The sequence below is a fragment of the Loxodonta africana genome, chromosome 4, assembly GCF_030014295.1.
Source record: "Loxodonta africana isolate mLoxAfr1 chromosome 4, mLoxAfr1.hap2, whole genome shotgun sequence".
Classification (NCBI taxonomy): domain Eukaryota; kingdom Metazoa; phylum Chordata; class Mammalia; order Proboscidea; family Elephantidae; genus Loxodonta; species Loxodonta africana.
In genome coordinates, this window is record NC_087345.1 from 165,740,911 (window position 1) to 165,766,001 (window position 25,091).

Below are 25,091 nucleotides of genomic sequence, written 5' to 3' on the forward strand. Positions count from 1 at the left end.
ATTTGGGAAATCTAAGGAGCACACAGGGCTTATCTGGGACCACACATAGGTTCCATCTGTGAAGGCTGGCCAGGGATGGTCCTGGTTTCCGCTTACTGTCCAGGTATAATTAGTAAGACTGCCCCTTTCACCATCGCAAGTGCTCAGTAAAGTAGAAGGTCACCCTAGCCAGCTGACACCTTGCTGGCAAAACTAGGATTGAAAATCCTGTGTTTCACATTAAGCAGACCATCCACTTAAGCAAATGTTTCTCCATTTGTGCCAAGTCCTTTATTCCTGACTTAAGGGGTGACACACAGCCGCCAGTGTCTTGGAAATATCCATGTGTAACACATCGAAACATGATGCCTCCCACTGAAACATTTTTGTTGACCTGCTTGTTTTCCATTTTATTTGCTTTGTTTTATTTTTCTAGTTACCAATGCCTTTGAAAATAACATTTTAAAGTCTCCGGCAAGCATTAATTATTTCTTTTGTGTCCTAATGGCAAGCCCATACTAAGTTATCTTGTTCTTAATAGGATTTAATGGAAAAGAAAAACATTTTAAAACCATGTATCAGGGCAATTGCACTTACGCTTGGTTCTAGAAATGATTTCTCTCTCTCGGAAAACCTACATAAAGGAAATTGACATGTTTTCCGTAGCTCTGTAATTAAATAGGGTTGCTGAGAAGTCGTATGCAATAGTTTATGATCCTTATGATTAATGCCCATCATGGAGGTGGATGCCCATTTAAGTTGCACTATCAAAGTCAATAATGGCTCTGTCCTGGAACAGGTTACCATGACTGCAAAATCACTATTCGCCCCTACAGCGCTCTTTTATCTCCTCACTTGTCTTTCCTTTCAAATGACAGTTTTTTGTGTGTTAGCTCATTTGGAGTCATGAATGGCCCAACCTATGGAGCCATTAACCAAGAAATAGACTCACACCTTCCCTGGTTAACAGAAACGGAGTTGAAAATCTAGCCCCCTGGTATCATTATTGTAACTCTCTATATGACTGGAGGAAAATCAAATTTCAAGGTCTTCCCGCTTCCCTTATGCCTTTCACAGCAAATTTCAAAGTACAGCAGTAGGCAGATTGGATTGTAATAGCAATTCTTAAACCCAGAAATTAAATTAAGCCCAAAAATGCAGTGTACTTCTAGCTCAAATAGCATTTCTTTTGGAAAGGAAAACATCTCCATAGTAACAGCAATGGCAATAATAGTATTTTTCATGAAGATTTGAGTTACCAAGTGTATGTAGATTACAGAATACAGCTACTATTTTCCCAAGGCCACGCTCAGAGAAAAGTTCTCAGTAAGGTCTCTTTGCTTTGGGGAAAGATGTATGGGATGGTCAGTGAAATTGTGTTAATGTAATGCTTCCTCAAGGGGGAGAAACAAAACAACCAGTAACTAGCTCTATTGAAGCTTTTCCTCAGAGAATAGTCAGAAAGTTTGACCATTTATATCCATTCAGAAGAATTTTTTTTTTTACTGTTAATAAATGTCTAGATTTCATGATTCTTAATGATTTACGTTAAATCTCTTCACTCTTAATGCCTTTTTCTTTTGTGCATTCCACAAAGAGTTTTGCTTCATGGAATATCTACAGAGGCTATGGTTGCCTTGCCTGTCGGGGAGGGGAGGTTCAGAGCAGCTTGAACGCATGCATGGTCGGCTGACAGGGTTCCTTTGGCTGACTGGAAACTTAAGAGTTCAGACCTGGTGGGAGACCTTTTCCCTATTTTCCCATCTAGGGATCTGCAGAAACCTGAGGGCTGCTGGAACACTTTCCAAACAGCCCCAGGAAGCAGTCATCTGCATCAACAAACGGACCTTTTCAGCCAGGATGAGCTAGCTATGTAGGCCCCAGGGTGGGGTGTGGTTTGTTGGTGCCAGGCTTTCTTTGCTTAAACACTGTAGTCTCCTTCCTCCTGGAGGTTTTGCCTCTGTACTATGTCAACTGACAGGTAGGAGCTGCTAGGATTGGGCTCTTTACAACCAAAGTAGGGTTGCTATTGGAGCCCAGACTGGGTGGACATCTGCCTTAGTCCAGAGCTCAGGTATTGTAGGGCTATTATCATTCCCCTCCCTCTCTCTCTTCCTCTGTCTCTTTCTCCCCACACCCACCACCTTTCTGGCATGAATAATTTGAACACAACCACACAACACCTGGCTGGCACATGCAGATAGTTAAATGCTTGATTACTAGCCAGAAGTTTGGCAGTTAGAACCCACCCAGTGATGCCTCAGAAGAAAGGGCTGGTGATCTACTTATTTTCAAAAAGTCACAGCCTTGAAAACCCTATGGAGCACAGTTCTATTCTTATACATGAGGTATTACTTACCGTGAGTGAGAATCAACTGGACACCAACTAACAACACAAAAAGTCAGAATAACCTGGACCTGGAGCTCTGAACACAGCTGGTACAAGAAGAAACCTAAATGCAGAAACGCCTTCCTTCTCAAACATTTTGTACCTGAAGAAACAGTAAGGTTAAAACAAGATTTGTCTGGCATTTGCCTGCAGGCATCAGTACGTAAACTGTGTAAGATTAGCTCCTCCTTTAAATCAAGATGACCAAGTAATTCTGTTACCAAGTCATCAAGACCTTGGTTATCTGCCCTGTAAAACCAACAGTCCGTACTCCTGCTGCCAAGGCACGGCTTTAACTTTCTGGAAGATTTCACAACATCTTCTTGGATTTCAAGAAAAATCCTGTGAGGGATTGAGGGGCTCTGTTCCTTTCTGGGTGTGATTTTAACTCATTCTCTGGCATGGTTGCTTTCTTTTTGGTCTATATCCTTTGTCCTTCAGGGGCTTCCGCATCTTTTTGCCCTAAATGGCAAAAATATGTCCCCCAGACTGCCAAAACACAGGTGACCCAAGGTCATAATCAGGAGGATAGGCCAACCATTGTTCTAGCCAGCACATTCTTCATCTAAATTAATCTAAAATCTTGCTCGAACGGGCTGTAAATTGGGTCAAGGTATGGTCACCGGGCTAACTATTGTCCTTCCCCCCCCCAAATGATGGGGCCTACAGATGAAAATACCCTACTCTTCCTACTAGTTATTGTGTGGCTTTTAAATATCTCAAACGGCAGAGTTAATGTCGCTTAGATCATTTTCCCATCCTCCTCCTTCTTTTTTTTTTTGTGGACATTGTGCCTCCTATTTTCACTTTCTGGGAAATTTGCCAGTTTTTCAAGGTCTGGGTAAAGAACAAAATAACTATTTGTAGGTAGTTTAAAAGGAGACCAGGTAGGTTGGATGTAACTCTGCCCATCCAAAGAAAAGCATTTTAATTGCCTTTCAGATGTTTTAAAGTAATTAACTCAAGAGATTCAGAGGTTGATTTAGTAGTTTGCCTTTCAGATTTGTGGTTAAGAAGTGTGTGTGTGTGCGTGTGTGTGCGCGCGCGCGCGCGTTGGGGGAGGGGAGAGGAGTTGTAGAAAGTGAAGCCAAATGAGTAAAAACTTTTTAAAGTCCAGATTATGTGATTATTAAAATTGACTTTGTGAAATTATTCCACTCCCTCTTTATATATAATGTTAATCGGACCCTAATATCGTGACAAATTAGTGCCGGTGTTTACTTAACAAAATGTAGCATATATCCTGTCTTTCAAATTGCTTTAAAAAGGGGGGGGGAGCACACTGAAACTTGGGAGGTTCAGCAGTTTGCTGTTTATAAATACGTGTATCAGTCTATTTCGGAGGTTCCATTCTGTGCCTGAGGTTAAAGTACCAGAGAACTGGATTCCAGCAAAGGTTCGTGTCCATAATCCTGTGTGAAATGTTTTCCTTCCTAAGTCTTGGCTGCAGAGCCTCAGTAGTTGGTGGCAGCGCGGGTCCTGGGTACAAAAGCCCGTCACCTGTTGGGGCCTCCCAAAGCGCGCGGGCAGGGGGCAGCCCAAGGCAGAGGCCGCCGCGCCTCTGAAGCACAGCCCCCATTCCTCAGAGGCCCAGTCCCGCGGGCGGACGGACAGACGGAGGGACGCGGCCAGGCCTGGCGCCTGGAATGCAGTTTACTCTTGCGAGTGAGACTTTGCACGGTGGTGGAGACTAGTTTGGGGTGGGGTTTCGCACCCGTCCCCTCCTCCCACCTCCGGGCCCCTTTCCAGGCGCTTTCTGGGAGCTTTGAGAACTGCGCTCTGAAGTTAAAGGAGAGAGGAGCTTGTGCCGTAGGCAGGGACAATGGAAGAAAATGAAAGCCAGAAATTTGAGCCGGGCCGTCCTTACTCAGCAGACAGCAGACAGATGCAGGGTAAGTAACAGACTCATTCAAATATGGAGTTACATTGAAGCGTGTCCCCCGTCGCTTGCTGCTGTTTATAACTGGAGACAGGGCGCACGGCAAAGAAAAAGCTTATTTCTTGTGGCGGTGGATTTTCAACACTACGTAGAGGGCTCTGATTTCTTGGGCATGACTTTATTATCTGTGGCAGGGCTTTCTTAAACAGCGAAAGAAGTCAGTGGCGCGGTGATGTCACATTTTGTAGCATAGCAAGCAGTCAGTATGTGCTGTATCTCTCTCTAGGCAATGACACAGATATCACTTAGCAGCGTAATGCTCACTGCTCCAGCCATGGGAGAAAGAAACTGTTTTTGTGAAGGTATCTCCGGGACGGCCGCGTTTCCATTCATTGGTTGGGCTATTTCATGAAGCCAACACATTTTGGATGCAAGTATTACAGTACTTTCGAGTTAAATCACAGAGTATAGAGAAGCTTTATCAGAACAGCAGGGGAGCCCTTGTACAGATGACACTTGCCGTTTGCATATGGGTAATAGAACTTTGTGACTCTTCGTGTTTTAATTTAAAAGTTGGGAGGTGTTGCACAATTTGGGTAAATTTTCTTGAGGCAGTTTCCTTTTAATTGTGCTCATAATAGACTTATGTTCTTCTCAGGGATATTCCAGAAGCTTATTTTGTCCCCAAGAAATTTCACAGCGGGGTTGGGTATGCCTGGCTATGGAGAAAGGACTTCCCTGCCTGGCGCTGTCTGGTGTCTGTCATGCCAGCACCTCTCACATAGTATCGTAGGCAGCACATCTATGAACTGCACAACCCTGAACGAGCCCCCAACCCACCCCAGCCCAGGTTCATCCAGGGGCCAGTTATAACTAAAATCTGTGCAGGGATGCAGGGCTCTGCGTGGGAGTGGGGATTATGCCTAGGGGAAAAGGTGTGTGTTCTGTAAAAATGTGAAAGGGAAGTAACAAATGACTCATCCACACTGAAAATGCAAAACTAAGCTGAACAGAAGAAAATGCAATTACAAGAGAGAGAGAAAACCACCATTGAAATGCAGAAGCTATGACTTAGTAAAGGCTGGAGAATTCCCCAGTCCTGGAGTCACCGTCTAGGTTTCTGTGTTTGTCCTTCAAAGCAGAGCAATACCCTTGAGGGCACCTGGTCACTGGGTTCCAGCAGGAGGTAAAGCTCTGTCACCCTCCCCAATTCCACCGCCCCCCCGGCCCCCGGTAGGATAGGGCCAGTTCCTACTGCAGGAATTTAACCTCTGGGCCTCTTCTGAAAAAAACTGTCCCAGAATCTAGAGAGGTGATTAGGATGGGCCCAATTTAAGAAATTACTTTTGAACAGCCACAGCAGTTCAGAGATACTATAAAGGCTTGAGATGGTCATACTGAGGCGTTGTGATCACTTCATTCATTTATTCACTCAGTGAATATTGAACATCTCTTCTGTAGCTGCTGGTGATCCAGCAGTGAGTAAAACAGAGTAAAAATACTTGTCCTTATTGAACTTACATTCTAAGGGCTGAGCTGGGGGAGGATAGTACTGGGGAGTTGCAGTGACCAAATAAGTAAAATAGATAGCATGTTGGAAGTCAGGGTTGCCAGAATTAGCAAATAAAAATACAGGACACTGAGTTAAATGTGAATTTCAGGTAAACAATGAATAATATTTTAGTATAAGTATGTCCCATACAATATTTGGGACATACTTATACTAAAAAAAAATTAATTGATTGTCTGAGATTTACATTTAAGCTAGAGTCCTATATTTTATCTGGCCACCCTGTTAGATGGAGATAAGGCTGTGGGGGAAGATAAGACAGGAAAGGGGGATGGGGAGTGCTAGGGGAGTGAAACAGTCAATAGGGCTATCAGAGAGAGCCTCACTAGAGTGACATTTGAGCAAAGACTCGAAAGCAGTGGGAGAGTGAACTTCAGCTCTTTGGAAGAAAAGCATTAGTGGGACAGGGCACAGCAAGGATCTAACATGTTCAAAGAATATTAAGAACAAGGGAGAAAGATGTGAGGAAAAGATGTTGAGAGTGAAGCCCAGGCCATATCACATAGGTCCTGTGAAGCTACAGCAGGAATTTAGGTTTTTATTTCAGGTGAGCTGGGAGCTACTGGAGGGCTTTGAGTGAATACTGGTATGGTCTCACTTGCCCTTTAAAAGGGTAGTTCTGGCTGCTGTGTTGAGAATAACCCAAGGGGGGTTGGGGCAGGAGCAAGGAGGCCAGTTAGGAGTCTTCTGTAGTAAACCAGGCAATCAATGGTTCTGGCTTGGATCAGTAGAGCAGGTGGTGATAAGAAATCCAGATTTATACTGAAGGCAAAGCCAACAGAATTTGCTAAAAGATTGGATGTAAGTTGTAAGAAAGAGGAATCAGAGATGACCACAAAAGGTTTGGTATGAGCAACTGGAAGGACGCAGTTGCCATTTACCTAGGAACGAAAAAAAATTGGAAGGAGCAAATGAGAGTGTGTTTATTGGGAAGGAGGGTGTAGAAGATCTTTTGGATGTTAGGATTGAAAAACTTATTAGGCATCCAAGGGGACGTGTTGATTGCCATTTAGATATTCATGACTGGAATTTGTGTATTCATGACTCCTTCCCCTTCCCTGCCTTACTTTCCCCCATAGCCTTCTCTCCACCTAATAGGGAGAAGAGAGTTCTGGGGACTGTAAACTATCCAGTAGGATTGAGTGTGTTTTGAGAAAGAAAGTTCCAAGAGATGAGCCTTGGAGACCCTCTAGTATTTGGAGATCTGGGAGATTGGGAAAGGTTGGCTGGAGATATTGTGAAAAGCAGTTAAGAATCCAGGTCAGATTTGTAAAATCCCACTGAATTCTGGTGAATATAATCCTGTACAAGGAGCAATGATTATGAGTTTGGCTGCTAACCAAAAGCCAGTGGTTTAAACACATCCAGTGGCTCCACGGGAGAAAACACCTGTCAGTCTGCTTCCATAAAGATTACCCACCCACTGCTGTCGAGTCAATTCCAACTCATAGTGACCCTATAGGACAGAGTAGAACTGCCCTGTAGAGTTTCCAAGGAGCGCCTGGTGGATTTGAACTGCCGACCTTTTGGTTAGCAGCCGTAACACTTAGCCACTACGCCACCAGGGTTTCCTCCATAAAGATTACAGCCTATAAAACACTATGGGGCAGATCTGCTCTGTCCTGTAGAGTCACTATGAGTTGGAATTGGCTCAATGGCACACAGCAACAACTTGATGCTGTGCAAGAGATATGGTGGCTTCATTTCCAGTTCTTCTGGAAGCAAAGAACTGCATGAGGACCACCGCAAAGTAGAACAATCTCTCTGATGTGAACATCACCCATAATGCCACATGCCCATTTCTGTCATGGCACCGTCTATTGTATTTGTTTCTGTATCTGTTTCACCCCAATACAGTGTGTTGTTTCAGGGAAAGGACCTTGTCTTATTTATCTTTGCATTCCAAGCACTGAGCAGAGTACCAGACACATAGAAGGCACTCAATAAATATGTGTTGAATGAAAGGCTAATTACACTATCCAGGGACTTAGAGCTTATCATATAACTTATTGTCCAAACCGAGACCCTTCTGAGAGTGAAAGGGGATACTATTAATAATTTCTCTGGGACAACAGTTGTAACCCAGAACTGTTCTCAGCAAACTAGGACATATGGTCGCCTCAAAGATAGCTATAAACAATGAGATTTCCACGGTTGAATAGCCAGGCTTCTAAGTAAATAACCATATGAAAGCGTACTGCATAGTGCACTTAGCAAAATAGGCACTCAGTAATTATTGGTTGAATTGAATCTAACCCTGTCGTGTTCCCTTTGAAGGCTGTGAGCTTGTGGAGGGTTACTTGGGATTCCTTAAAAAAAAAAAAAAAAAAACCAAACCAGTGGCTGTTGAGTTGATTCCGACTCATAGCGACCCTATAGGACAGAATAAGATTGCCCCATACAGCTTCCAAGGAGCGCCTGGTGGATTCAAACTGCCGACCTTTTGGTTAGCAGCCGTAGCTTTTAACCACTACGCCACCAGGGCTTCCTGGGATCCCTACAGGGATTCCCATATCTGCTCACAGCAGGCCTGAGGTATCTACTTTTGCTCTGGCCCCTCCGGTCTTGAAACTCCAATGTAGGTGAAGTGCTGTCAGTCAACCCACCTGCTTTTACTCTCTCCGTAGCTTAAGGTAGTTAGAATTTGCAGTCTCCCACTGAGTGCAACTTGGGGAATCCTAGACATTCTGGACCTTGCTCAGAAGTCACCTCTAAGAGAGCCCCATCAGAATCTGTCCCCTTACCCTGTTTTATTCTTCTTCAAAGCACTTATCATAACATGTCATTTTTATTGTGTATTATTTATTTGTTGCCTATTGGCAGGGAATTAAGTCTATGTTAGTAACCACTTCACTGTCTTCTAACTCCTTTTAGTGTATGGACCAGGCGCTCAATAAATATTTGCTCTAGTACATCAATCAATCAACTGTCCAACACTTGTCACAGGAATGGCTTATCTGGATGGGGGAGGATATGTCCCTGGTTTGTCTGACATGTATACCAGAAACCCTCTTCATCATTTACTTAATTTGTTGAGGTTCTTTGGAGGAATATAATGGTCTGGTTTCAGCTATAATTTCTGTGCCAATTTGTATGTGGTAGTGATCTTTATGGCATTAACGAGAGAGCTGGGAAGCTGAGGAAGAAATTTCTTCTTGTCTGCTCCCTTTGTGTGTAGAGTATGTGTGTTAGTCAGGATAGGCTAATTGCTATATTATGTAACAACCCACTTACTCTCAGTGGTTTAGCATAATCAAGGTTAATTTCTCCATTGAACACATTGGAACGGGTACGTTCCTGTTCCGTGGATCTCCTGGGTGGCCTTTCTCTAGAAAAGAGTCAGGCATCCAAGCGCCTCCATCTAGTCACCATGTAATCCCCCTAGTCTTTGGTGGCTGTTGCTGGATCTTTTGCATCCAACTGGGCAAAGCCTGGAGAGAAAGAACATGAAGGGTTATTCAGGAGGTTAGCGGCCAGGACTAAAAAGTGGCACACATGGCTTCTGCCCATCTTGCATTGACCAGAATTGGTACAAACCACCAAATAGATGAAGGAGGCTGGGGAATGTGGCCTTCCTTGTGTACCCAGTAGACAAATGTTATGGTTTGAGTACATAGTATTGTCTCTGACACAGTATGCCCAGATAGGTTGCACAGCTAGACAAAACTGACACGCCGTGAAGTGTTTCCCATCATCAGAGGGCATCTCAGCACAATTTAAAAAGCATCTTAGAGACAACTAACCAGCAGCTGCTATCAGGAAGTGAGGTCCTCAAGCAGGTTAAACACAGAATTACTATTAAAAAAACCTAAACGTAAACCTGTTGCCATCGAGTTGATTCTGACTCATAGCTACCCTATACGGCAGAGTAGAACTGCCCCATAGGGTTTCCAAGGAGTACCTGGTGGATTTGAATCCAGCAATTCCATTCCTAGGTGTATACCCAAAAGAACTGAAGGAGGAACTTGAGCAGATACCTGTATACCAGTGTTCATTGCAGTGCTGTTCACAGTAGCCAAAAAGTGGAAATAGCCTAAATGTTCATCAACAGGTGAATGAATAAACAAAATGTGGCACATACATACAATGGAATACTACTCGGCCGTAAAGAGAAATCAAGTCCTAATACATGCTACGACATGGATGAACCTTGAAAACATTACGCTAAGTGAAATAAGTCAGTCACAAAAGGACAAATATTGTGTGATTCCGCTTACATGAAATGTCTAGAAAAATCAAATATATAGAGACCAAAGTTTATTAGTGGTTACCAGGGGTGGGAAGGAGAGGGAGAAGGGAAGCCATTGCTTGGGGCCCGGGCGGGAAGACACTGAGTGTCTGTTAAGGGTGATGAAAGAATCTGGAAATGGATAATGGTGATGGTTGTACAACATGATTGTACTTAATGTCACTGATTTGTACGTGTAAAAAATGTTGAATGTTAAATGTTTTCTTATAAATATACTCACTACAATTTTTTTAAAAAGTGAAGGACTCCTTCCCTAAGAGGCTGCTGCTTACCTAATCTTGACCCAGGAATAGAATCTCAGGGAAGCCATCAGGACTGTTGCGAACTAGCAGGTAGAAAGCAATATAGAATGCATGAATGCTGCAAGGCCCTAAATCCTTTGCTGTGGGGCAGCTGACCCAGCCAAATATTGTGGCCAAGAAGTCAGTCTTGGCTTCTCCTAGAGTCGCCCATATGGTAACTTGCTGCATGGATGTCTCTTTTTGGATGATATGTCTTCCATAATCCTCTGCCTACTTAGTGCCCATTTCAGCTCCCACTTTCTACTTTTACTTTGGAGAATGCCTGCATCCTAGCTGGGAAGTCCTTTGAAACTCAAAAGTATATCTCTCTGGCACCCTTGCCTTCTTGTCCCCACTCCTGCTCAAGGGAAATGTTTAGGGGACTTCTGCTCTGTGTTTCAGCTCCTATTTCAAGTGAGCTACCAGGAGGAATTGCTCTGGGCTGTGCAGAGGTTGGGAGGGGCAGGAAGGGGAAACAGGACCGCTTTTCAGCATTGCCAGAGCCTTGTCTTCATACTGGAGCTTCATTGTTTTGTTTGACACGGATTCCCAGAATAGCAAACATCAAGACACACCCAAAGCACACTGCAAACAAGAAGTAGAACTGCTTTTCTGTTTTTTTGCTGGCTTGGATAGTCTACAGTTGAACTTTTCTCTATTCATGTGGAATTGGCGGGACTCTGGGATCTCTGACTCCATGGCTCTGGAATTGTTACTGACATCCTTTGCCTGCTTTTTCCTTATTGTTTGTAACCCCATTTTTTTTTTCTCTTCAGTTGAAAGACCACATTCTCCCCCAAATGGCTAGAATGGTACAAGTTGTTGCTTCTCCCTCAAGCGTGGAAGTTGGCAGATCCCAACTCCGAACCAATTGCCTTCGAGTTCATGCTGACTCATGGTAACCCCACATGTGTCAAAGGAGAACTGTGCTCCATAGAGTTTTCAGTGGCTACTTTTTTGGAAATAGACCTCTAGGTCTTTCTTCTGAGGTGTCTCTGAGTGAACTTGAACCTCCAACCTTTCAGGTAGCAGCTGAGTGCATTAATCGTTCGCACTAACAAGCTGAGCCTTATTGAGGAGAAGGCTTAGATTACCAGGATGCTTGTTAGGGTGGCTTTGTGTAGAAGGTGCAGTTAGGTTGCTTTGAGTGCTGAAGAACAAGGAGCCAGGTGCCTGTTGGTGAGGATGGTAGTCAGAGGGGGATGATAGAGAGGTAGACTTGAGGCACAAAGCAGAAAGGTGAGACAAAGGAGACAGGTTCCCTCTGAGAAGAATTCCCTGTTGGCCAAATTACTGTGCATGTAGCCTCCCAGCTCATTAACCATGGGTGCTGCTTGCTGCGTCCCTGCAAATCACATTAAACCTTGTTAAGCAACTGAAGACGTTTTAGAAAAATCTAAGCAAGAAGGAAAGAGTGGAAGAGTAACATAAGGTTGATGCGACCTTCCTAGTAAGAAGTGTTAGAAAAGAATGGAGATTTAGAGGGTCTGGTGAGTTAGGGCTGCTCAAAGGTCAGTGTTGACAGGAGATTGACTGTGATCTCCTATCCTCCCCGCTCCTAGCTCTTTTCCCAATTTATTTCAAAGAAGAGTATGGAAGACTCTTCGCAGTCTGTGAGGGGTTACTGTTCTTGCTGTCTTGACCTCTTCTGATGATCCTGGGATGAAACGGAATAGCTCTTGTCAGTCTGTGTGGCGTACCAGGCAGGACGCAACTTTCTGTCACTGTTGTTGGCATTTGATGTGCACGAACATTTATCCATGTGAGTGTACGTGGGTGTATGTGTGTGATGCCCATCGGGGGGAAAAGTCACCTTTTCAGAGACTCTATCCTATTAATTAATGTATCTGTCCCAGGCTACTTAAAAACATATTTTAATGATGCCAAAAGTAACCTTAAAAATCCACTTAAAAATCAAGAGTGTTATATCACGTGTACAGCAATTTTGGCTAATACAAAGCTCACGCACACACACATACACTCAGAAGGTAAAGATAAACCTCTTCGGTTTGCTGACATATTTACCACCCTGAGAATATGGCATTTTCTGCACCTAGCTTTATTCAATCTACCTGTTAGAACCCTGGTGATGCAATGGTTAAGCACTTGGTGGCTAACCGAAAGAAAGGTCATGGCAGTCAGCTTCCATAAAGATTATAGCGTTGGAAGCCCTGTGGGGCATTTCTACCCTGTCCTATAGGGTCACTATGCGTGGAAATCAACTTGATGGCAACAGGTTTGGGTTTGGTTTTTTGGTTACTTCTGTTTCATTAAGGAAGAGACCACAAAAAAGAGAGCTATTATGTGAGTCTGCATAATGAGAAGGGTCCCCTAGATAAATGAGATGACGTTGAACCCCCCAATATAATTTTAACCAAGAGCTACAGAACTCTTCTAAACTTACTGCTGGAACTAATGAAAGGTAGCAGAAACAACTAATTTGGTTATTTTTCCCCTCCCTGTGCTCTTCAGTGTCTGATGGAGACGCTATAATTAGGAACGAAATGAGAAGTGAAAGGGAAGAGAGTAAACAAGAAAAATGATTCCCAGAACAGGCATCAAGGAGTGGAAGACTGGAACAGGGAAGCCAGCCTGAGATTAAAATCTTTTCAGTATCTGACCCAAGGGTGACTGGACCCAGGGTTCTCATATACTGGCATTGGTAGGGGAAGACGGGGGAAACTGTGTTGGTGGCATTGCCTTTAGCGGAGCTGTTTTATGCTAAACTCTGGACACTGCTGCTATGTGTCACTGGTGTGAAGGTTTGGCTCTTTATTTGATATTCAAATTATCAGAACTCTCAAGTATCAGATGTATTTTTCTGCACTTAACTTTTAAAGATAATTGGCAGATAACCTCTTACATATCTGTCCTGGATAACTTAAAAACATATATGCTGTATTTTAATGGTGTCAAAAGTAACCTTAAAAATCTACTTAAAAATCAAGAGTATTATATCTTTTATTAAAAAAAAAAATTAGAATAGATTTAAAGAATTTAGAGCTAGAAGACTCTACGTATCTAAGGCTAGTCCAACCTTCATCATTTTATTAATGAAGAAAATGAGAGTGAAAGAAGTCAAATTGTTTAGCATTAAAACCAGGGTCCTGAGGTCCAGGCTGGTGCATTTTCCAGGGACAAGGACACCTTGTTCTGCCTGCATCTGTATGATACAAACTGCTCTCCAGGAGGAAGAACCTTGAGGCTTGGTGAGCTCCTAAAGTGCTTCTGAGTGTTCATAGAGCAGCCAAGCTCTTAACCACTGCACTGCCACTTTATGGAGCACAGTTCTGCTCTGACACACATGTGGTCATCGTGAGTCGACTCCACGGCAACTGGTTTGGTTTTTTATTTTATCCTGTACTCTAAGCATTGTCATTGGCTGCTTCAGTTGATCTGCTCTAAATCGAAATCATCTTGTCCCTTAAAGGCCACGTCAGTGGCAGTGTCTCTAGGCCCTATCAAAATGTACCATATCTCTTCCCTTTTCACTGTATGTTTTAGGTGAAGTCCACTTCAAGTAAAATGTGTCTAAGTCTTTATGTTCTCTCAGTTATTACCTTTTATGATATTCTAATAGAATTTTCTAGTGGCTCATGTGTCAGTGATCACCCCACTTATGTACAGGGCAATAGCTATTTTTGGTCTTGAGGATGAAGCAAATGTTTCAGAAATCATCTCCAGGTTATAAAAAGTTAACAGCTCTCCTGATACCAGCATGAAGCTGTGATGAAAAGTAAAGAAATAATTAAAATAACTGGAGTTAACTTTCCTAAAATTATAGAGTAAGTAAGGGGTAACCCTGTTGCCTGCAAATAACTAGCCTGACCAAGTATTTTGGGTTTGAATAACCTCAGGGAAAAAGAGTGAGAAATAGCAGAATTTTTACTGCAACCTCTTTATTTTTCAAGTGCGATTTTTCATTTCTCTTGATTGTTGATTTTTTTTTTCCCCCTTTCTTTCAGAAAAGTAAAAAAATGGTCTGTGAAGTTACAGTCATACATTAACAGCTGCCACAAACCCTCTAGGCATTCTGCAAATGAGGCTTTGGGTGTGAAATCATTAATTGTGAATTGTGTTTTTTGTCTTTCAGAACAAGGAAAAAGCAATCTGCATGTAACCTCATTAGAAGATGCAGAATGTCGCAGAACCAAGGAGCGCCTTTCTAATGGAAACGGTCGAGTCTCAGTTTCCAAGCCTTCCCGCAATATCCCAAGGAGACATACTCTAGGTGGGCCCCGAAGTTCCAAAGAAATCCTGGGAATGCAAACATCTGAGATGGATAGGAAGAGAGAAGCTTTCCTAGAACATCTAAAGCAGAAATACCCCCATCATGCCACAGCAATCATGGGCCACCAAGAGAGGCTGAGAGACCAGGTATGAACGTTTATCTCTGCAAAGCTCATGCTTTAATGACTGCAAGGGAAAGCAAAATGACCTCCAGGGTAAAGGGGGAAAAACAGGTCAGTGGACCATGCCTACTGTTTAGTTGTTCCACATCTCTTTTCAGGCTTGGAAGGAAGAGGCAGGCTGTAGGTAAGGTTTGGCCTGAGAGCTCAGTCCTGTTTCTAGCACAGCAAGAGAACAGGAGGCCAGAGAGGAAAGGCCCAGAGAGTTTGCAATTCTTTAAAAGAGAGTTCCTGTGTTAAACCACAAATACAATTACAGTACAGGCAATGAAGAGGTAATTACTTTCCTGAGTAAAGCATGGGGGCTTCTACTCTGCACCCCTATAGCCCTGAAAGTTTAGCCGAGTGAATGAATGAATATACATAAACATTTTCAGTGTAAAACAGAGCATGAAGGGTTTGACTTGTGATAAACCCTTCTTCCTTGAGAAGCTGACGCTGGGGTTTTGTATCTGCTCTTTTTCTGTTTTTAATCACAGATGTTTTCTTTTTGCGTGCTTTGCTTTCTGCTGTCTTCAGCTACCTGTTTTCTCAAGTTGTCTTAACAGCCACATGGATATCACCCAACTGTGGCTTTGCATGTTTTTGTTTCTTGGCTGTGTGCAATTAGTTTTTAGCAGACAGCAGGTTTGGGGTCATGGAGATGCGATGCCTCCTACATGGCCCTCATAGGCATGTTATCAGATCGACCTTTGAGTGTAGAGAACATAGTCTAAGAAGCCTAGTGCATTTAGTGATTTGCATGGTAGTGGAGGAGGGCAGGCTGCTATTGATTTCGACACCCCAGGTAGAGAGGCAAGGTCAGTGTTTTAAGTTTGATCTCTTGCCAGTTGGTTGGTTACAAAAGTGGTGTCTAACTAACTCACCTTCTCGTTATACATGGAAATGGAGATTGGCACCAACTTGAATCACTTAAATCTATACTTTGTCCTCATTCTAATTTCTCCCTTAAGCTCACCCAGCTCTTCAGTGGAATCTTTATCAGAGTGCCCCAAAATTTGAAACATGGTTGAGCTTTATGTTTGTTTTTTGCTCACGCTGCCAGCAGGAAGTAGGACAAGGGGAGGAGCAAAGACACTGGAGTCCTGGTTGATGTCGAGGTGGGCCGGTCAACAATTTGGGAATTAGGAAGAGTAAGTCTATCTTTTCATTTCAAGCATACATGGAAAATACCCCTATTTTCTATCAATAGTAGGGTCACTGTCTGCTTCAGTAGTGGAACTTGTGTCTCTCCCTGTGTCACCTTTTGAGATGCCCCATATTTTATCTAAAACTATTTAGATCAAGGAAACTCAAGCTCAGAGAAGTTATGATTACAGTTTGCTGAGAAGCTGAGATTTGAACCTAGTTTGAAATCAAAATCCTTGCTTATTCCACTGTCCTGTAAGTTAAAGATCATTGCTTCTGAATTTAGGATAAATTGTATGGCCTGAGTATAGGTAAAGGATGTGGTATATGTGTGTGTATATATGTATGTGTGTGTGTGACTGTGGGGACTGTGGATGGGGGAAAGGAACCTAGAAATTAATTACGTGTTGAGTGAGGAGGGAAATCTTTTAAAAAATATTAAAGTGTATTAATTTTACTGAGAAATATAGAAGTTAATCTGTTGAAAATGATATTTTTTTCCGTGTGAAAAATATTTCAGGTGTTATCATGACTACTATTATTTGAGATGTCACAATTATTGCTATTATTTGACAATGGAGGCTTTGGCTAAAACCGTTAGATGGAAGACCTTAGTTATAGTCAGAAGGTTGTCAGGGGTACATGATATGAGACGAAAGGGAATAATCCATGTAGTTTAGTGGCCTTAAGCTCCGATTTCCTGTCACATCCGCCTCTGCCATAGGTGTGGTACTGCCACAACTGGTCAACCGTGCCTTCCCTGGATAATGCTGGGCGAACAAGTGCCACATTCTGTCTCTCTGCCTCTTTTGTACTCCAAGCTGACTGTTGAAAAGGAGGAAGATTTTGATGTGTGGATCTGTGTGTGCATTTTTCATTCCGCCACTGGGCTTTTGCCAATGAACCGCAGATTGGCACTGTACACACGAGTTAAGCTTAGGCACGGCTTGTGAAGTTCCCTTGGACATCACTGCATCTTCTGTGTTTTCCATTCTTTGTCTCCTACCACCCATTTCCCCTTTTTGCTCCTCCCTGAGCTTCTAAGTGTGGATTCTTCCAGGCTTCCTTTGCAGAAGGAGCACACAGCTAGCCCCAAGGAGGAATTCAAGTGACAGGAGCCTGAAGCACTTCTCCAGATTTAGAGATTCTAAATACCAAATAAGGAGCCCTGGTGGCACAGTGGTAAAGCACTTGGTTGCTTGAAGGTCGGTGGTTGGAACCCACCAATGGCTCCAAGGGAAAAAAGACCTGCCCTATGAGGCAGTTCTACCCTGTCCTATAGGGTCTCCCTGAGTAGGAATTGACTGGATGGCAATGGGGTTATGGGTAAATACCAAATATTCTAATGGTATACCTTTTCTTGACTGCCTTCCAGAGAAGTGGACTTAGTGAGAAGAGTGGAGTGCCAGTAAGCAAGATATAGAATAGGATGTGGGAAATGATGTGGATCTCTCTACCCTACATGAAATATTTGGTACAAGGGAAATCTAAGTTCTAAATCCTTGGTATTAAACATAATGAGGATTGGAAAATGTGCTTTGAAATTTGGATTCAAACACTAAGATTCGTGACTCAAAAACTTATATTTGAGTCTTTGAAAATAAGTGAGTCAAAATTTTTCTTTAGTCTAAGCTCTCAGAAAGCTAAGAACAGGGATAGATTACCCAACAAGTAAGGTATGCACAGGCTTCCCTGTGCTTACTGATGTAAAGCCAAGCCAGTGCCATCTGATATGTAGGGCACAATTTCTCCTGTTTTTCACCAAACCAATGTGAAATTGTGCACTACAAATTAGTAAGAAAACACAAGCCTGTGGTACTGGTTAACCCTCCCTTATCTAAGAGATTCCCTTAAATCCCTTCTCTATCATTACTGACTCCCACAGTCTGCCCAGGGCCTTTCACTCCTGCGGAGGCTTCGGAAGGTGAGGCCACACTGCCTGGTAGGGAGGGGCTTGTCTCTGAGGTTGGGCAGGGCTGGGTTAGAATCCGGTCTCCACCATAGGCCAGTTGCATGATTTGGGGCTAAAAATCTTTTTGTGTCTTTGTTCCTTCATCTGTCAAAGGACAATAAATATTTAGGTCATAGAGTATCGGGAGAGAAAATGCTGTGCAGTGTTTAGCATGGCACTGGTGCTGTTTCAGTGTCAGCTCTTAGTTTTACCGTATTCTGTTTTTTTTATGCCCAAAGAAGAGTCTTAGAGGCTCTTATCTTTAAATTAGTATTTAAAATTATTTTACCTTTTACCAACAAATATTTGTGTACTTGACGTGATTTGTTTTTCTCACTGTCAGAATATAATTTAGTATATTTTCTGAAACTTGTATTTTCTCTTTTTGAAAAGATCAAAGTTTATTCATCCGTAATGTGTTTACTTGGAGCCCTGGTGGCATAGTGGTTAAGACCTCAGGTGCTAGCCAAAAGGTTGGCAGTTCAAGTCCACTTTGGAAACCCTATAGGGCAGTTCTCCCATATCCTATAAGGTTGTTATAAGTTGGAGCTGACTCAATGGTACCTAACGACAACAACAATGTATTTATTTGGCTCCTGTTTCATTCTGTTATACATAAGGTTGCTATGAGTGGGAACCAACTCTATGGCACCTACCAACAACAAGGGTGGTAAAGGCATTGTGGGGGATACAGCGATGAGACGTGGCCTGTGCCCTCAAGTCAGTAAAAGAAATAAGACAGGCGTGTACAAAGACTTGTCCTTCAAATGTCACATGTTCTCAGCTGGCCATAACATCTTGTGGTACTCACACTGGGGCATCTGATCTTGCCACCTTATGTTTCTTTCTCTCGCCTAGAATGAGCCTCTTGAGGGCAGGAACCTTGTCTTTTTTTTTAATATTTTATTGAGTTTTGGTGAAAGGTTTCTGGCATATGTTGGAGGTCGGATTTCAACTCAGCCCTGCCCAGGTTAGGTTCCCACGTGACAATTTCCACACAAATTGTTCAGTGACATTAGATACATTTATCACAGTGGGTCAACATTCTCTTTAATCGTGTTCACTTTGTTCCCCTTTCCAGTACACTAGTTTCCCTGACCCTTATTTTCTTATCTTTTGAGTAATTGTTGATCTTTTGGTCTCATACTGATGGTTTTTAAGTAAGGTACTGATCTTACAGGTAATATCTTTTATTTTGTGTGCCACTCTGCTATTTCCCTAAAAAATGATCTCAGGGGATAGGCTCGATTCTAGGTTTAAAGAGTGCCCCAGGGTAATAGTCTCAGGGAGTCCTCTGTTCTCTACTATTCCAGTTTTTCTGGCTTTTTTCTTAAAATATGAATTGAGTTCTGCTCCATAATTTTCTCCCATTCTATCTGGAACCAACTATTGTGACCCGTGTCAGAATGATCATCGGTGGTAGCCGGGTGCCATCTAGTTCTTCTGGTCTCAGGGTATATGAGGTTGTGGCTCATGTAGACTTGTTTCTTTTCTGTGCTTTTGGTTACCTTTTCACTGTTTTTCTCCTGGTGAGTTGAGACCCATAGTTGTGTCTTAGATGGCCACTCGCAAGCTTTTAAGACCCCAGGTACTACTCGCTTCATTAGGATGGAGATTATGATTTTTGTGAACTATGTTATGCCAATTGACTGAGTTGTCCCGTGAGACTATGGTCCTAAGCTTTCAAACCCAGAAAACCAATGTTGGAAGGTGTTTGGTTATGTCTGAGGAGTATCCGTATTTGTATCTTCAATGAATATATGTGCCTGTACCCACATTGTACATACCTGTAGATACGTCTGTCTAGAAACCTTGTCTTAATCACCTTTGTATGTTCTGCAATTAGGGGGAAGTACACAACCTAGAAGGAGCCCTGGTGGCACAGCAGTTAAGCGCTCAGCTGCTAACCAACATAGCCTAGAATAGGCACAGTCAAAATATTTATTGGATGAATGAATGAACCAGTATTTCTAATATAATTACAATGTGATAAATACCATTTGGATGGTACCGATCAAGAGAGGTAGGGAGTCTAAGAATTAAATGATTGATTGCAGTTTGAGTAGTCGGAAAGAAGAAACTGAAGCTAAGAAAGGCTAAGAAATTTATAAGCTGAGAAGCCGAGATTTGAACCAAGGTTGGAATTTCCAAAATATACTGTCTTTCCATCCATTACTGACCATGGCTTTTGCTTCTTCTGCCTTTAATTTTTCTAAAGTTCTGATAACAGAGTCTGTGGATCGGGGTGAGTCATGCAGTAGAAACATAAACATGCCTTCCTTCTACTGCTGTTCCTTGAAAAAAGATAAATTTTATTCAATTCCGAAGCATATGAAAGACCATAGAAAATACATCGGTGTTTATATTTTACATTGAAAGAAAATTGCTCTTTGAAATAGCACTGAGTTCAGAGAGGTCTGTAGCTCAGTCATCCCTCAAAGTCATGATCATAATTTTTTGAATCTTTATTCCCAGTTGCCTACAGAATTTCTATTTTATTAACTAGGCGGGCAGTCTGGTTTTGTGGTTGCAATTAGTCTATATATATATTCTCTTTTTTGTAATATTTTATTGTGTTTTGGGGAAAGTTTACACAGAAAATTAGGTTCCCATTTAACAATTTCTATGATATTGTTCAGTGAGATTGGTTACATTTTCACAACGTGTCAGCATTCTCATTATTTCCATTCTGATTGTTCCCTTTCCCTTAATCTAGCTTCCTGCCCCCCACCCTTTACCTTCTTGTCCATGCTTTAAGGTAAATGTTCACCATTCGGTCTTATATGGAGGATTCTTTAAAGAAGCACATTACTCACTGGTGATACTGGTTCTTTTTTTTTCAGTGAGCCAATCTGTTATTTAGCTGAAAGGTGACCTCTGGGAGTGGTTTTAGTACCAAGTTTAAAGGGTATCTCAGGGTAGTAGCTCAGAGGTCCCTCTAGTCTCTACGGGTCCAGTAAGTCTGGCTTTTTTAGTAACTTGAGTTTTGTTCTACATTTTACTCCTGTTCAGGGTCGTCAACGGTGTCCCTGGTCAGAACGGTTGGTAGTGGTAGCTAGGCACAGTCTAGCTCTTCTGGTCTCAGGATAGATGAGGCTGTGGTTGATGTGTGCTATTAATTCTGTAGACTAGTTTCTTCACTGAGTCTTTGGTGTCTTTCTCTTTTTCTCCAGATGAGTAGAGACCAATAGTCGTATCTTAGTATGTATAGTCTTACATATAATGTGGTTAAACTTTAGGAGGAAAGATTATACATTTTAACTTAATTCTGATGTGCTTTTCCATTCAATATAAAGAGAGACATAAAGGTGTATTATTCTATAATATGAACATTATGGAGGGCAAAACTAAGGAGATAAGAACATGAACAATAGGACTATTTAAAATGGGTTCAGTAAGGCCAGGAAGCTTTTATCTGGCTCCTGCCCCCAGGCAAGGCTCTGCTGCTGGTGAGGGCCTCTCCAGGTCATAGCTCCTCCTTACTATCCAGCCTCTCCTTTAGCTGTTTGTGTGGAAATGGCACTGGTGCTCTTTTCTCAGTTCCTGGTTAGTTTGGCACTACTTAACCATTCTCTAGTAGTCAAATATATCTGGCACCAAAATGTAACTATGCTGCCAATTGTGAAAATGAAAATAAGGAAAATATCCATCAGTCTATTATTTATAAACAACCCAAGTTACAGCTCATTCTACTCTTTTTTTTTTTTTTTAAACTACCTCTAAAGAACTTTATTCACTGGTAAAGAGTAGTTCTATGGAATTTGGAACTGCTGCCTTCTATGAGTCGGAATCGACTCGACGACGGTGGGTTTGGTTTTTTTTTTGGTTTTGCCTTTGCTTCAGACTCAACATTATTTCTTCCTTTGACTTTGTTCCAGAAGGTGTATACTTGATACTGTCAAGACTCGTGGAAAATGAGGACGTTAAAGACAGAGAACAGGGAACAGTCTTAAGTATTAAGTACATTTAAATCTGAAGAGCAGATCTAAAGATTCAAATACTGAAACAGTAGGATCTAGGTACTTCAAGGTGGCCACATAAAGGCATTGCCACTCCTGCACTCTCAAAACTCATTGAAAACAATTAAAGGTGTTGCTGATGGAGAGAGAAACAAACAATCCCCCCCACCCCCAACTCTACTTTAAATAAAACAAGGAAGTGGTCAAAACTTGTGGAGTGGCTTTGGGAGATCCAGTATGACACTGAATATAGAAGGGGAAAATAGAGCTAAAGGAGGAAGCCATGCTACCAGTAATGTTTATGATCTTGGCCTTACCTGCAAATAGAAGGAAATTCTGGATGTAAAGCAGGGTTAATAGAAGAGAGGAAGCAGAGATTACCACATCACAGCACATCCAGTCACAGAAAGACTGACTTAAAGGGCTTTGCTGTGAACCTCAAGGACATGTTGAATGCCACAAACTGAAGAGTGAGAGTGACATGCTTTCAGGGCAAAGTAAGTAAGGTATTTCTGTGAAGAGAGCATTTGATGTCACTAACCAGAGTGATGGGTGCAGGCTGCCTCTGCTGACTTCTCCCTTCTGCATACCATTTCTCAGTAGCTAGCTGGCCCCATTCAAATATGAGTTACAGTGAGAAAGGAGCCAGTAGCAGATTTATGCCTAAAAAACTGCTGAGATAATGAGGATAGCCTAGATGAAGCTGCCTATCAAAACTCTGGTGTTTTGGTGGTAAAACACAAAAGCGTCTCATTTCTCATTCATACAGAGTCTGTTGTGGTTTGGAGAACTCGCCAGAAAACCTGTCCTTACAATGATTTAGTAATTCAGGCTGTTTCCATCTTGTAATGAGGCCATCTTAACACATGGATTCCAAGTTGCTATGACAGAGAAAGAGAGTTAAAGGGCCATACGCAGGCTCTTAAATGCATTGGTCCAGAAATGATGTGTGTCACTTCCCTTCATATCTTGGTAACCTGACTCCTACCTACTGGGACGTGTAGTTTATACTGATTTTTGACTGTGGAATCTAGCTGAAGAAGGAAATCTTGCCCCATTTTCTTATCGTAACTCTCCCAGGTGTCGTTGCTTTGCCAGCTTGGTTTTACATAGCACTTTATACATGTCTGTACAGTATAGCATTAGTCACATTTTTATGCAGTATAAATATATTAACATATATTAACACATGTAAATATATTAACATATCTTTATAGGTATGTAATGAATTTATGGCCTTTTAAAAAAATGTTTTATTGTGTTTTAGGTGAAAGTTTACACAGCAAATTAGGGTCTTACTTAACAGTTTTTTTTTTTTGGTGTTTTAATTTTATTTATTTTGTTGTTGGTGAGAAACAAAACATGCTCCAGTTCAAGAGTTTCCACATGTACCATTTAGTGACATTGATTACATTCTTTGAGTTGTGCAACCATTCTCACCCTCCTTTTTCTGAGTTGTTCCCCTGCCATTAACATAAATTCACTGCCTCACTAAGGAGCCTATATAATTTTTTGAGTTGCAGTTATCAATTTGATCCTGTGTAGATAGTTCTTAAAAGAACATAATGTTTAAGGCAGGCATTTTTTACTAGTTAAGGTAAACTATTGTTTAGTTTTAAGAAGACTTCAGGGGATGTTTTTGGTTTAGGGTTTAAAGATTATCCCAGGACAATAGTTGTGGGGGTTCATCCAACCTTCAAGGCTCCAGGAAGTCTGGAGTCCACGATAATTTAAAATTCTGTTCTGCATTCCTCCCTTAGGGTCCCCGCCCTCAATCAGGATGCTTCTGTAGAATCTTTGATCGAAATGATCAGTAACAGTAGCTGGGCACCATCCAGTTTTTCTGGTCTCATGGCAAAGGAGGAGGTTATGCATGGAGGTGCTTAGCCACACATTCTATATCCTCCTTCTATTTCTGACTTTTCTTTTTCCTCTGTTGCTCCAGGTAAATAGAGACCAATTGTTGTGCCTCAGATGGCCACTTGCAAGCTTTTAAGACCCCAGGCACTATGCAATGAACTAGGAGTAGAACAGAAGCACTGAACATGTTATTAGGCCAGTTAACTGGGATGTCCCACGAAACCATGACCCTAAACCTCCAAACCAAGGAACCAAATCCCAAGAGGTGTTTGGATGTACATAAACAGTCTCAGCAGCATTTTTTTTTTTTTTGCTGTTGTTATTGTTGTAGATATAAATATATCACACAACTTTTCAAGTTCAGCTTTTTACAGGTATGCAACTTATTGACAGCAATTACAATAATCTGCTGTGCAACCCTACCCTTAATCAACGCGATATTTCTATCACTGTTAAGCCTCGCTTTCCCACTCCCTTCTGCCCCTGGTAACCACTAATAAACTTTGTTCTCTGCACATTTGCCTTTTCTTGTCTTTTTATATGAGTGAGGTCATACAATATTTGTCCTTTTGCGATTGGCTTATTTCATTCAGCATAATGTATCCCAGCTCCATCCATATTGTATCATGTATCAAGACTTCATTTCTCCTAATGGCTGAGTAGTATTCCATTGTATATTTGTACCATATTTGTTTATCCATTCATCCATTGATGGACATTTAGGTTGTTTCCACATTTTGGCTATTGTGAACAGTGCTACAATGATCATTGGTGTACAAGTCTTTGTTTGAGTCTCTGCTTTCAAGTCTTTTGTGTGTGTACTTAGGAGTGGTATTACTGGGTCATGTGATAATTCTATTTTTTACTTTTTTTGGAACCACCACACTGTTTTCCACAATGGCTGTACTACCGCCATTGTACCATTTTGCATTCACACCAGCAATGGGTAAAGGTTTCAATTTCCCCACATCCTCGCCAACAGTTCTTATTTTGTATGTGCAGGCATGTGTGTATGTTTAATCTTAGCCATCCAAATGTGACATTGGTTACAGTTTTCACAATGTCTCAGCATTTTCATTTTTTCCTTTCTGTTTGTTCTGTTCCATTGATCTAGCTTCCCTTAACCTCCTTGCCTTCTTATCTTTGCTTTTAGGTAAATGTTGACCATTTGATCTCATATAGTTGATTGTTTAAGGAAGCACATTACTCACGGGTGTTATAAACCAATCTATTATTTGGCTGAAAGGTGACCTCCAAAAATAGCTTCAGTTCCAAGTTCAAAAGGTATCTTAGGATAGTAGTCTTGGGGGTTCTTCTGGTCTCTTTGGGTCCAGTAGATCTGGCCTTTTGTAGGAATTTTAATTTTGTTCTACATTTTTCACCCATTGTATCTGGGACTTGTTGTGTCCCTGGTCAGAATGGTCAGTAGGTGTAGGC

At 41.9% G+C, this 25,091-nt stretch overlaps 1 protein-coding gene across 3 annotated transcripts in view; it reads left to right on the top strand.

Annotated features, from left to right (window-relative positions):
• The first annotated feature begins 3,982 nt into the window (after nucleotides 1-3,982).
• Nucleotides 3,983-25,091, top strand: part of KIAA1217 (KIAA1217 ortholog) — a 399,876-nt gene continuing 378,767 nt past the window's right edge. For all 3 annotated transcript variants that reach the window (XM_023548864.2, XM_010590674.3, XM_010590677.3), the window contains exons 1-2: nucleotides 3,983-4,260; nucleotides 14,441-14,724. In XM_023548864.2, coding sequence (XP_023404632.1) covers nucleotides 4,191-4,260; nucleotides 14,441-14,724 — 354 coding nt within the window. In that variant the 5' untranslated portion in view covers nucleotides 3,983-4,190. The remainder of the gene's footprint in view (nucleotides 4,261-14,440; nucleotides 14,725-25,091) is intronic.